This window comes from Teleopsis dalmanni, chromosome 2, assembly GCF_002237135.1.
Source record: "Teleopsis dalmanni isolate 2A chromosome 2, ASM223713v2, whole genome shotgun sequence".
NCBI classification, from domain to species: domain Eukaryota; kingdom Metazoa; phylum Arthropoda; class Insecta; order Diptera; family Diopsidae; genus Teleopsis; species Teleopsis dalmanni.
The window spans coordinates 160,961,948-160,976,930 of record NC_051847.1 but is presented as its reverse complement, the minus strand read 5'-3'; the positions used below and the strand labels follow the sequence as shown (position 1 = coordinate 160,976,930).

The window sequence follows — 14,983 nt, the reverse complement described above, 5'->3', positions numbered from 1 at the left end:
TAATAACAAAAAATGATCCTATATACATATTTAATAATAATGAACCATTTGAAATAAACATATTTTCTTGTAATCCGGGATCGTCCGGCATAATACGAATTCCTACTCCTATCGGACCCTCGTGCACATTAAGATAATAGCCAACACCATGTCCCGTACCATGGCCGTAATCAAGACCAACATCCCAAAGTGATTTTCTGGCAATAGTATCAAGTACTTGACCCTATAAATAAAATATTTCAAAATAAAATGAAATTACTGTTATTTTCTATTTTATTATATTGTAAGAAATATGACAAATCCCAACTAGCTGTCTTCAAGATTATATTTAAAAAGTACAAATTTACCAATATTCAATATGAAATCAATATCAAATCTAAATATTATGTTGCTATTATTTTTTTCTTCTATATTTATTTCATTATATTTTAATTATTAGTGCCATGTTATGGAGGCTATAATGATCACGTTAAATGTGAAATTGTTGTGAAATTTTGATTAAAATTTGGTGTGAAGACTTTCTCTGCACCGTTATGACAACCAAAACAGTGTCGCGTACTAAAACGTACTAAAATAATAGTAAAAGTACGAAATAGACAATTGTAATAAGTATGATGACTTTTATTTACGTCCAAAAAGAGCGTAACACGACTCTTTGAAGAGTCATGAAGTGTCTTTGAAGAGAGGTATTGAATTACTAAAATACCACGCTTATTACTACAATATACATTATTCATATTACACAAATATTCAAATTTAGTACCTTTACTTTTGCTGGGAAAATTGTTGCTCCGAATGATAATTGACCTTTAAGAACGCGGGTATATGTTTCTTTTTGAAACTCTGTAGGTTTTCCAAAATGAAATGTTCGTGTAACGTCAGTTGTTCCATCTCTTTAAAAAAAACATTTCAATATATTTTAAAAAATTAAAATAAATATATAAATACTTAGATTATTATTAAATAGTGGATTGTACACAAAACGAAACTATTCTATATATCAAAAAATATCTTTAAAATAGTTTGTGTTGCAGCTATAAATTTAGAATTTCCGATTTTGAAATAAATAAAATAATTTACTTAGAATTTGTCAAACAATCTATAGAGAAATATTCGATTAAATATATACTTTCAGATGTTGTTCTATCCTTGTCCATGTGATGAATGACCTTCATTGGTAACAGTTGATCAATATCTTTAATTTTCGTGGAGGCAAGACCATTCATACTTAGTGAAGAATTAAATTCTCTTCAATGTGCTCTACTTAAAACTGATGTGACATATCTAGAGAGTAAAACTAGATAAAACCAGTAATCCACTGTCCTGAGAGACTGTGTTCAAAAATGAATGGCACACAATTACTGTGAAAAACTGAAAATAGTTTCTCAACAATTTTTCACCGTACAAATTTTCTAATTGCAACGGTATTTTCTCTATCATACTATAATAATTACAGGGCCTAATAATTCCATGTTTCAGAAAAATATATATAGTTTAAATTCGATTTAGGTATGTACCACTTCATTTGAGAAAGTAAGGGAAAACTAATCATAAATCAGCCAAAGATTTTAGGCTAAATAAACTAGCATCGTTTTTACTTAAGACAATGAAAAAGGTGCAAGAGCTTTACTAAAGATCAATTGTGGAATGTTCAATAAGATCGTTCGTATTGTAGAAAATATTTTAAACAATTCTCACTAGCGACATTCCATCAATAGGCTTTCAATTATCTTAACACGAAAGCTATCCAAAACTAGCTAGAATCCGTGTAGAATAAAAAACTCATAAAATGGATTGTCATTCTGCTAAAAAAAAGGGTTATTCAGTATACTATTACACCGGTAACTAGACACGTTAGAAAACGGGCTAATTTCACTACAATAGTGGGTGTTAGTGGTGCAAAAAAAAGACTGAATTGAAGAAATACCGATTTTCCAGAGTAACTTATTAAATAGACAATAGTTAACATTATCAAAAAAAGTCAAATACCTAGTTGCTCATCAGTCTGTCACACTGCTCATCAGTAAGAACACAAGATTTGTTAAATTATATAAATTCAAATGGATGGATCTAGACAAATTTTCACCACTTCTCAAATTTAATAAATAGCATTAAAAATAAAAAAAAAATTAAAGCTATATCAGCTAACACAATGTGTTATTAATTAATTAAATACTTCTTCATCAACTTTAAGTATAATATATTAAGTTTATAATAATTAGTTTCTAACTATTACAAATTTATTTACTTTAAATAAATTTTTGCATATACGTATACTAAAAAATATTTTTCATACTTATACTGAGCGCCTGAATCGCACAAATAAATTTCTTTGTCTGTTATCGGAAGATTTGTTTCTTCAGCTGGGTGATAATGTATAACAGATCCATTTTTACCGAATGCACTTATAGTGGAGAAACTTAATCCAACATAATTCTCTTTATTCCTAAAAGTTTACATATAATCACTATGTTTGTGTTTTTATGATTTGCATCTTACGAACGAATATCTTCTAGTTTTTTCGCTCCTGAAATTTCATCAACATGTTCACCCTTACAAACCTTTTGCTCTAACCAAGCAAAATATTGACATAATGCTATGCCGTCGCGAATGTGACAGTCAATAAATCCTTTTACTTCAGTGGCATTTTTAACAGCTTTATTGATAGCAAGTGGAGTAACCTAAATTATATATTATATGATACAATAATATTTGAAGTATTTTAAAATGAATAAAGCTATACCTCTTGATGCCGCTTAAACTTTGTTATAAGTTCCGTTAGATAGTAGCTTGAAGTCGGCGATATCCATAGTTTGTCGTTTACGGTTGAGTTCTTAAATTTTGTTAAGATTTGTTGTTTTTTAAATGTTAGAACAATTGTACATATTTTTTAAATTTATTTTACAAATAATTACACTATAGAAGTATGATCTGACATTTGTGGTTGTAAAATTGCTAACTCAAATATATGTAAAGTTGCTGCCTCCACCAAAAAAGCGTTCACAGAAGGCGAATCGGAGAACTTTCGGTGTTATGTTTTTCATTACGTACTTAAAGCAGTATATAAAAAAAAATAAGAACACTCCTGACTCTTTGAGTCAATAAAATATTCCTTAAAATTAATGTTTTTCATTTTTCGAACACGTATCAATTTATTCTGGACCTATATTGCGTACATATTCTGAAAAGCATTAAAATTTATAAGCAGTGTTTTTTATTCTCATATTCCCTAGTTTACCTGTTAAAATATAAACAAACATTTTAAATTCTAAAAATCTTCGGGTTTTTTTTAGCTGCATGACAACTTAAAATGACAAAAGACAAAAATGTGGACGTATGACGTCCACATTTAAGCCATGGACATTGGCTTCAAATGCTTCAAGAGTTGCTAGTTTGTCGGCATAAACAAATGATTTAACATAGCCCCATAAAAAGTAATCAAGAGACGTTAAATCGCTCTACCGAAAGGGCCAATTAACAGGACAAAATTGGAAACAAAAATTCAACAGAGTCAGTATGGCTCGATAGCGCTCGCCATTCACCGTAACGGTAGTTCGATCCTCATTTCGAAATAAGGACCGATAATGCCGCCAGCGTGTAAACGGTAGCAAACAGTCAATTTTAATATATGTAATGGTGATTTATTAACGACTTGAGGATCATCTTCGCTTTACATACGGCAATTTTGCTAATTGACGTAGCCAGAAATTAGCTTCATCACTAAACACTATGCGCTCCATGAACTTCGCGAACAAATTTATTTTTTTTAAATAAATTTTCACAATTTGGAAGCGTTGTTCTAGTATTAATTGATAAATGATGAATTGCCAAACCGTACTGAACAAAAATGTCAACACAGTTTGATATTCTCCGCTGTCAAACCATAGTTATCTATATCGATAGTTCTCATGCAGTTAAAATAAAAACACCACATATTAGGCCTGTTTCACGAGCTACTCGTAGTAAAACTCAAGTAAAACACAAGTAAAATTTACACGAAAATTTGCTAATGGAACGCACTTGTGTATATACATGTTACTCAAAGTTACTACGAGTAGTTTGTGGAACACACCTATTGTGTAATAATAGATGTATTCGTTAGATGGTTAAAAACCTACATGTAAACCTAAGCTTACAATAGTTGCGTTCCGCCGTTTGAAACTGCAACAAAAAACAACAAGTCTCTTGCAGACATATTGGCGTCATTGTAGCAATCTATCAAGTATTATGTTTCACAATAAGAAGAATTATGTAGTGGCTTAAAATTTATAAAGCAAACTAGATTTTGTATAAATTTAAATATTAATTAAAAAATTAAAATTTCACATTAAGGTAACATTTCGCTTTGGTAACGTTTTTTTTCATGCAGTCTATTAAAAACAGTGATTAGACAATTAATAACTAGTCTGTTAGACTATGTTGTTGTTCTACGTACAAACTAGAGACTTTGTTGTTTTTGTCGCACTTTAGAGCGGCCAATTATAAGTAATAGGTAGGTATATTCTTGATATATTAGTTCAGAATCAAGGTCAGTGCAACAAATATAATATTATAAGATACTTAAAAAATACTTACAAGTCGTTCTAAATGTTCTCCAATAGCTTCGTAAGGTTCTATATCGATTTCAACATTATTTTCCTTTAAATGTGAATGAAAATTTTTCGAAAGTTTTGAAACCTCAATAAATAGTATTAATTTTTCATTTGTAATTATAAGATATGCAAAAAATACAGGATTATATTCTATGTCCGAACCTCGTAAATTTAAAAACCCTAGAATATAATTTTATTGATAAGTCATTAAAAATTTAATATGTAGTATCCTACATGCAATTTCATCCAAAGCGCTCACAACTAGTATTTTTGTTTTTTTATTTATCATTTCTTGTTTAATTTTCTTCCATTTGTCTAAAATAGTTTCTCCCGCATATGAGATACCTAACGGCACCACTTCGTTGGATGTTCTCTCAGGTTGATCCGTTGACCAAATTATATCAATTAAATTTTCTTTTACAGAAATTAAATGGGAACCTAAAAAACATTTATAATTTATAATTTATAATTAAGTCCATGAATTATATAATGAAATATAATAAAAAATTTCAATGTTTTATTTATAAAAAAACAATCTTTAAAAAAAAGTAACCACAAAAATAAAGTTGCAACTGATTATTATACGTCTGTTTTCCAGTAAAAGTCAAGTAGAATTAAAAATGAGAATAAAATCTCATTTACTGTTTGAGAAAAGTTGTTTATGCAGGATGTAAGGAACCGCTATTAGATAAAAATAAGTCATATATTTATATTACTCTGACCGTGAGAATATTTTATATTTTTACGTCTTTAAAACGATTTTAATACGACTCAAACTGGGAACCTCCAGACCATATACTTTCAAACCGAGGTCATAAAAGAAAGCCTGACCTGACCCATTAATGATTCTGGTGACAGTAACGGCTAACTGGAACGTGGTTGGGCTGGTCCTCTTTAAGGTCTATATGAATAATAATCGAAAAAGTCAAGACAGTCTACCCTGACGCACAGGTTAAAGCTGTTTCAGTAGACAAAATTCCTCATCGTTCTAGCTCCAAAGTCTGGCTACCTTTGAAGCCATCTCTGCCATCTGCAATTTTAGACATCCTTAAGGCGAACAACACAGACCTACCGACTCATGAGTGTAAGGTGGCAAATATCACTGACCCCAAATGATATTAAGGCGTGATCTACTACGGTTTCGGGTCGATCAATACCCAAGTCGTTAAAAAACAATCCTCAAGGGTCGTCACTTTCAAACAAGCTTTCAATAACGAAGCTATGCCTATCACTGATCCGAACAATTTCGATAATACGAAACCCATCTTATCCAAATTTCCATCGAAGACATCAATTTTAATCAGTTTTTCGAACTGGTTGACGAACTTTTCAATGGAATGGTGTTTTACCTTGAAGTCTTACCAATGTAGGACGACGATAATGCGAATAACAACGTCATCGAAAATACTGACTTTATTGAGGGTGCACATAAACTTTCTAAAAATGACTCGGCAACCCATATTCTTCTGACTGGAAAAGAAGAGGAGATCGTGTTAGTACAAGAACCTTGGGTTTTTAATAACTGGATTTGTACACTGCATAAAAACGGGTACCACACGGTATTCGTTGACCATCAACATCCTGTTTTATAGTAAAATAGCCTGATACTATATCACACCCTTCTTAACATAATCTGGATCTAGTTGTTTTCTTTCTCTTCTCCGCAACTCGTGGGTTTGAAATATGAAGCAATCAAAAAATATTAAAAACAAATAAAACGGGAAACTCGTTTTCACTGAGATCTAATCTTTCGGACACTATATGTCCTAATAAGACGGCTGCCGCGTTTTCTGGCGGTAGTAAAAATATGCAAACACTATTAGACATGAGAAGTGATTAAACTTAAGTTGTAGATCGGTGGTTTATGTCATCGTCTTAAGAACTTTCCCGGTGAGGATGCCATATGTCGCAATAGTGAATGGTTTCAGGGCCATGTAAAACTATTCGCCTGCACGGATCAAAGTTTTGTTGATCTATATCGCAATGCCATCTCAAGGTTATTGCTAAGAAACAAATTCCATTCGATCCTCAACGGATTCGGTTGGGGAATCATCAGCTTACGACAGCAACGTCACGACGCTTTCACGAAGTTTCCTGTATTCGCCAGTGGCTGCGGACTCGTTTTCGATGACGACGAGATCACCTTCTTCATATACAACCGGTTTTTCTATCGTCTTATCGGTTGCGAAATGTTCCATATCCATATATGCCTGCACTACTCTCCATCGTAATGCTTTAGGTACGACGAATTTTCTGATGTTGGTAATCGTTTTTCAATTGCGTTGTCTGGATGGCTGATTTATCACCCTTTAAAACTTCGATAATTTCTACAAGTGACTTATCTTGAAGCTGCATCGTGAACAGCCAGTCGTCTTTACTTGCTGTTACTTTCATTTCAAACCCAGCCGGTTCGACCTCTGTAATATCTATACTTGGTTTCTGCTCATTTACTTGTTCCTCTGTTATATCTGCTTCTTCCTTAACAGCATCTGCGTCACTTCGGGTAACACTTCCTCGTTAATGTCACTAATATCTTTATCAGCGATGATCAAATTTCTTGATTCCCTTGCAATATCTTCTGGCTCATCAGTTAACTCAGTTGCCACTCTTTCGGCGGTTTTTGCAATTTCTTTTTGCTCGTTTAGAGTTTCCTGTTGATTTCATGTTTTTCATTGGGATTCTGATTTTTGGTATATGTATAATCCGTGGAGAGTCTTGTGTCAGAGTTTCACGTAAATCAACTGCTGGTATACTACTTATGACATTCAGCAAAACTGTTGTGCTAGTATTTTTCTCCATTTCAATTTCAGTTCCTAATTGATTCTTCTACATCTTCCATATCCGCGTCTTGGGCAAATTTTTTACTTCGGGTACTTCGTTTATCTCATTTGATATAGTTTCCGTATGTGATTCTGTATTATCTACAATAACATTGTCGTTATTTTCAAATTGAGTTAGTGTTTGCATTATTTCCGTTCCTTGCGTTTGCACTATTTCAGCCGTAGACGAATATGGTACTATATTCTGATAAAAGACTTTTTAGTTTTCGGTTTCAGATTTGTTCATATCAGCAGTAACTTGTGAGTTTTTTATTTGGCATCGAGCACCTTCTATAATAACAGGGTTTCCTTCATGGCACAATAAGTTTCTACCCAGAAGTATGTCTTCCGGTATAAGATCATCTTCAACAATCAGCACATCCGCACTGAATTTATTTAGGTCCACTTCAACGATCGCATGTATTTTAGAAAAACATTCATATTTATCACCTGCAAATCCTGTAAGAGATATGGTACAGGGCAATTCGTGTGGTTTTCAAAGTTTTTAGCAAAAGATTCGCGTACGAGTGTGTGACCACTACCTAAATCTATACACGATTTTACATCGAAATTGTTTACTTTAATTTGTTTTGTTACATTGTCTTTATTTTTATTATAAGATTGTTCACTAATTTTATACATTGTCGGATTAGGTTTGGATATTTTTTTATCGGGACAGTTTTCAGTTTTATGTGTGGCGCGATTGCAATTGGCACAGCGTTCTTTTCGTTGTTGTTCTGGACACTCCGACGAGTAATGACCAACCTTTGAGCAGTTAACATTCTTCTTATTGTTCGTTTTAAAACTTTTTTTGTATGTTACATTTTTGGTCTCAGCGTTGCAAGCGGTATATGATGAAAATTTATTCTTCGCTTGGGGCGGAAAAATTTTAACTTCATCTAATGTATAATTATTTATATCTCTAAACAGATCGTTGTATGAGACATAATCATTTGAAATTTTTTTTCTCAAGTCCGGGTCATTTATTCCCATTATTATATATCCTGCTATTGCTGATTCGGGTATTCCATGTCTAGTGCCTATAGATACCATTTTATACAAATATTCCTGCGGAGTTTCGTTACCTTATCGTTTGGTATGCGCCATTTCAAGATGAACATCAGCAATATTTTCATTGGAAGGAAAATCAGCAGAAAACTTCGCAACAAACTGTGGCCATGTTAAAAATATTTCTTATGCATTCAACTAGAATTTTGCATAACCATGCAACTTTTGCTAGACTGCAACAGTAAAACTTGATCGTTCCATTTATATGCGCCACGTAAGCTTTCTATCCGCTTGTTGAATTGTTTTGAGGAGCTCGATTAATCCGATGATGGGTTAAATTCGGCAAAAGAGTGATTAAATCACACACATTTACAATTGACTTTGGCATTGCAATGGGGAAACAACAGGAATATATTGAGACGCAATATCATGTTTTCCGTGTTGTGAATCCATGTGATTTACTGTTGACATATTGTAAGCAAAATTTGTTGCAGGTTGCGAGATCGAGCGCGTTGTTGATGTTTGTAAAAAATTTTCATTTCTGCCGAAAACTGGACAATTGTTAGTCGCATTTGGCAAGGGCGATTGCTATATCGGAGCTGATATCTGAAATGTCTGTAGTCTTGTTGGTCCAAGAGGATTAGCGTGGACATAAGAAATCGTTGGATATTATTGCGATATAGACGTATACGGAACACTCATAACGGCACAGTTATTACTTGCAATAAATCGCGAGGTCAATATATTATTGTTTACGCTTGTCTGCATTTCCGGACACATTATTGGTGAATTTAAAACAGTTGAGCAGACTGGTATCACGTTTGACGTGGTCATGTAGTTACCTATTGGTGACGACATTACCGGCGGTTGAAACATTTGAATTGTTGTAATTATATTTTGATTTTTAACCTCTTGTAGCTTTTGCATTTGTGCAATGTATTTTTCTAACACATTAATTCTTTGTGTTGAAGTATCATTCACTGTCTCGTACTCATCATCATTTTCTATTTCTTCCAACTGTTTGATTAGATCTTTCTGTTTTCCCTTTATGCTTACACCAGCATCTTTGCATTTTTGTTGTAACTCGTTTAACGTGAATTTATAAAAATGCATTTTGTTGTAGTTCCTTGACGCTTTAACTATTATAACGTTTTATTTTTTTTACTACGTCAATACGTATGCGGGTTTTAAAATCGAATATGAAAAAAATTGCTTTATATGAAACGATCGCTAATTTCATACACGTGCATCTGATTTTCAAAGCGAAACACAAAATGTATGTGTCCACTAAAACGTTTTCAATTTTGTACGCCTCAAGTGCGAGTGAGATGACACAATATTTGGTTCTACGACACGTCACGAACACTTTCAAAAAGACTGACTCTTACTACGAACGACAGCACAAAACAATTACCCCGAGGAGTCTCAATTTTGCGTAATGTATTTTTTTGTTTTTTAAACGTATGCAACTTTTATTGGTACACTTTTCGCAGTGTACGCGGATTTCTAATTCCACTTCTGAAGATGTCACTAAATTTTATTTAGTAATTACAGTTTAACAATTTTAATATCAAAAACAGTGGGGGTTTTCTTAGAAGAGTTAAAAATAGCTTCTTACTGAAGGCTTCCAGAAGCTTCCAATACAGTGTTTTTCAGGCGGAAGTGATGGCTACTAGGGAAGCTATAGCTTGTCTGGAAGTAGATGATATACTTAATAGCAATATATATATATACCATCGGACAGTAAGCTGCTTTATCCATCCTAAAAGATTGAATCTCTCTTTCAATTATACCCTCTGTTTTTGAGGTTCTTAGTTAACTGCAAAACCTTCCCTTAAATAGCATTATAAGGTTTGCCAAAGGTTCAAGGTGGTTTTAAATGTCTGAGTTTTTTATACGGTGACGCAATGAGTCTATACACCTCAGTGGAGCCCTCGGCTCGCCGGTACAACTTAACAGAATCTAACATTAATGCTCCATAAGTTTAGTGACGGCAGCATGGTTATGGTTATATAATACGACACCAAGACTTTTTGGATTGACTCAATATACATGACGCACGATTACGGCGTCTCATTACCCATTAAGCTTCTAGTAACAGAGGCTAACAACAAAAGGATTCTGGTCATTATCGGAGCTGATGTTAACGCTCACTAGTCGGCATAAGTATTTTGACAAAATAAACACTCACTTTTGAAGAGGTGTTCGAGTAGCATTCGTTTCTGAAGTAAGGAAAGCTGAATATTCTATTCCCAAGGCCTAACAACTGTGTTCCTCCTGTTTGAAAGTACTGAAAAGGGTTTTTTATCTACATATCAAGAACACTATCAATCCACCACCACAATCCACCACTCCACCAGGTTGTTACCAGGTGTACCGGTATGAAGTGAGCGTAAAGATACAAATGTTCCGACAGGGAACATTTGTTGTGAACGAGCCTTTTTTTTTTGTTTGTTTGCTATGACATGTGTGAAATATATTTAGTATACATCAAGTCATTGAACAGACAACATCATATTTTTTCATCGTGTTGAATTTTGTACCAGAAAGTGATGATTTGCAGAAAGCATTAATTTTTTGTTTTCATTTGAAGAAAAGTGGTGCAGATTCGCATCGAATGCTTGTCGAGGCATATGGTGATCATGCTCTATCAGAAGCAACATGCAAAAGATGGTTTCAACGGTTCAGAAATAATGATTTTGATGTGAGAAATGAAGAACGTGGAAGACCGCCAAAAAAGTTTGAAGACGCCGAATTGTAAACGATATTGGATGGAGATGACACTTTGGGTCAAAAGCAAATGCTTCAAAGACACGAAATAAAATCGGTTTTGCATCGGATTGTTACTGGCGATGAAAAATGGATTTATTTTAAGAATCCTAAACGGAAAAAATCATGGGTTAATCCGGGACAACCATCAACATCCACTGCAAAACCAGATCGATTCGGCAAGAGACAATGCTGTGTGTTTGGTGGGACCAGAAAGGTGTGGTGTACCACGAGCTCCTAAAACCTGGTGAAACCGTCAATGGTGGTCGCTATGAACAACAAATGATAAACTTGAACCATGCATTGATCGAGAAACGACCAGAATGGGCCAGAAGACACGCAAGGTAATTCTGCTCCATGACAATGCACCTGCACACAAAGCAAAACGGGTTCAGAATGCAATCAAAACACTTGGCTGGGAGCTGCTACCCCACCCGCCGTATTCACCAGACTTGTCTCCTTCCGACTACCATTTGTTTTCATCGATGGGACACGCATTAACTGAGCAGCACTTTGATTCCTACGAGGAGGTCGAAAATTGGGTGTCTGGTTGGTTTGCTTTAAAAGACGAACAATTTTTTTGACGTGGTATCCACAAATACTTTGAATAAAATGTTTTTTACTTTCCTATTAATAATTAGTGTTTTATTTTCACCAAAAAACGCTCATTTCATACCGGTACACCTAATACATAAAAATGTCAGCAGTTGCATATTTTTTTATAAATTGGATATTCGTATTTGGCTTCGACGACTGAAATATTACACTGTATCTTAGATAGAAATAATAGCGATAAACTACACTTCACTATGGATTCCTATGCAACAAGATCACCAAATAAAAATACTGTAATCTTCTCCAAACTTCTATCAAATATCTGGTATGCGTTACAGCTACATTCTTAAGGGATCTAAAATAACTGACTTCTCTTAACGAGGTAGTTAAGTTCAGGGCAATTGAACTTGCGAAGGCATTTACTCTGCCCGCTGACATTCATTTTCCGGATACCGATATATTTCTTGCTACAACTAACGTGGCAAACAAATAAAAATATCTGACTATAGCGGTACCTACTCAGACTAATGGTATCGATGCTGACAGGTCGCTGCCTACTAGGTAGATATACGATGAAACTGAGTCTATCCTATAATGACGTGGGTGTGACTGACGACAGATTATCTTTTAAACGTTGTTTCATCAATGGATGCAGAAAATCAAAAAAAAAAAAGATAACGATTTGAAGATGTTTCAGTTCTTCTCAATTGAACCTGTAATGGGTCAAATTTAGACAGACAGACAGTTAGAGTACTAATTTGTGATTGAAGGCCTTCGAACAGAAAGTGTTTTTCTTTGCTAGAGATCAGCGAAGATAAATCTTTTGTAGTTCACAAAAATAAAAAAATTTAGAAATAGGTTAATGGAAAACGATTTGCTAACGCATGATGGAACTGTTATTTTTAAAGTGATATATTCAAGAGTTTTAAACGAAATTTCTATTGTTAAAATGGACAAAATTTTTTATTGCATGTGTAGTGCACACTTTATGGGAATAATTCTTATCAATCAGTTATATCGATGGATAATACACCCCATAATTACTTGAAAGCATTCATTGACTACAGTCAAAATCGATTATAACGACGTCGCTTAAAGCGACTAATTGCTTAATAAGACGAAATTTACAAATCGTTTATATATCGTTTATGTAAATTTATATATGTACATACACACGTATTATAATTGCATCACTTTTATGCATCTAGCATTTACATATATTAGAATGCCTGAGTAAAAAAAAAATGTAAACTTCATTTATTGGTATAAACAACTCTTAAACAATTTTTAATATTGCAATCAATGGCCCAAGATTAAAAGATCAGGTTGACTTTTTTGTAACTAAACTAAAAATTGATAAAGAAATTTTGAAATCTTGCATTTAACGATTTCGAACACGACACGAAATTATTTTTGGTAAATTGCCCGGAGGGCATGGTGCTGCCCGAGACGGAATTGCTGAAGAATGTTTGCAAAGTATTTGGCCTCAACTTTGGGCAAAGTACTCTGCTGACAATATTATTAATGGCGAAGATACTGGATAATTTTTTAATTTATCATATTTCTTATATTTTTATCACATTGTCTTATACTATATGTGTCATATTGTATGATACTATATGATATATAGATTTATACTATATGATATATAGTATTATACTATATGATATATTGTGATATAATATGATAATCATATTGTATTATACTATATTATATTGTATTATAGTATTTTTCCCATTATATATTATATGCTATATAACAGAATCAATATGTACTAAATTAACTTTTGATTTTTTCATAAATTCTATTATTTATGGCTTTATGCACTTTAAATACTGACACATATTAATAATCTATTATTTGCTACTTAAATTTACGTTTACTACTTAACTGCTATTAGTGTATTCTCCAAATGTGCAATAACCAAAAATTTTTGTTTATTTCTAGCAACAGTTAATAACAATCAAATCAATACTATATTTTAAATCATATGTGCATTTTTATAGAATTTCTTTGGTTTATTTCTTCTCATTGATGTCGCTGTGAAAATTTGAGTTAAAAATTGTGCCTAAAGCACATCTACCACTAGACAGTGTGATCAGTGATTTTGTTTTTGATGCACACTCCATTTATTTCATAATAAATCTATATATTTTAAAATAGCACAATAGATAATAATAGGGAATATTGTCCCTATTAAATATAGTAGCTTTTTGAAAATATTTATATGGTATATAAACTACGTAAACTAATAAACTCATAAAGGATATTAAAAATATTTATTTTATAAAAAAGTAAGATAACGAAAAAGAATTAAATATCTCTTTAGTTTAACTAATAATATTATATGTAGAGAATGCATCAATATTATATGTAGAGAATGCATCAAAATATATTTGTTTTAAAATTGAACAATCGCTGTCGACACAAAATAGAACGGTAATTTAAACGTGTTATTAAATGATCGACATTTACTTATTTATTTACAGATATATTTACATTAACTTAAAGTTTTATATGCTTACTGTTCGTTTCGATACCGTTTTTTCATTTTAATAATATACAGTTCTAAATATCCCTTATAATTAAGAACAAAAATAAAATTAATTTTTATTTTTACAATTTTTATTAAATCAATTTTTAATAAATAAATATTTTTATCGGACTTACCTTCAGTTTTTAACGCTTTGTCTATTGGACACCAAGATCTATAAGACATAAGCTTAGGATCAACTCCAACTGTACTACCACGTGGTAAATTTGCTGCTAGCCAAGGTCCAATAGGCTTTGTATTGGGTAAACCATCTCTCATTAAAATCCAATTTCCGTCTAATTCTTTTTCAGCTTGCTGATAATACCTCCCATCAGTCCACAACAAAGCCTGGTCTAAAGTAATCACTGCTGTTCCAGCAGATCCAGTAAATCCACTTACAAAAGCTCTTCGTTGATCATGTTCACATATATATTCACTTTGATGAGCATCATCTGACGGTACTATGTATGCCGAGAGTTTAACGTGTGGTAAAACACTTCCTCTAAGGATTTCTCTTAACTTAAATAATATATCCGTGGTATCTTTCATATTGCAGAACGCACCAATAGTTTTATTTATATTATTAAAATTTCAAGAAATATTAGCAAATAAATAATATAATATTATCTTATCACGAAAAGAATCGGAGTGATAACAATCCAATCGCACAGCACTTTTATTTATTATCCACTTAACAAACTACAAAT

General features: G+C 32.7%; 1 protein-coding gene across 1 annotated transcript in view; it reads right to left on the bottom strand.

Annotated features, from left to right (window-relative positions):
• The window catches only part of LOC119677548 (xaa-Pro aminopeptidase ApepP), a 16,173-nt gene extending 1,190 nt beyond the window's left edge, over window positions 1–14,983 (bottom strand). Inside the window, exons 1-8 of the mRNA XM_038088933.1 lie at window positions 14,414–14,983; window positions 4,827–5,030; window positions 4,576–4,772; window positions 2,744–2,833; window positions 2,500–2,681; window positions 2,297–2,446; window positions 764–893; window positions 46–223 (exon numbers count right to left, since the gene is read on the bottom strand). Coding sequence (XP_037944861.1) covers window positions 46–223; window positions 764–893; window positions 2,297–2,446; window positions 2,500–2,681; window positions 2,744–2,833; window positions 4,576–4,772; window positions 4,827–5,030; window positions 14,414–14,825 — 1,543 coding nt within the window. The 5' untranslated portion in view covers window positions 14,826–14,983. The remainder of the gene's footprint in view (window positions 1–45; window positions 224–763; window positions 894–2,296; window positions 2,447–2,499; window positions 2,682–2,743; window positions 2,834–4,575; window positions 4,773–4,826; window positions 5,031–14,413) is intronic.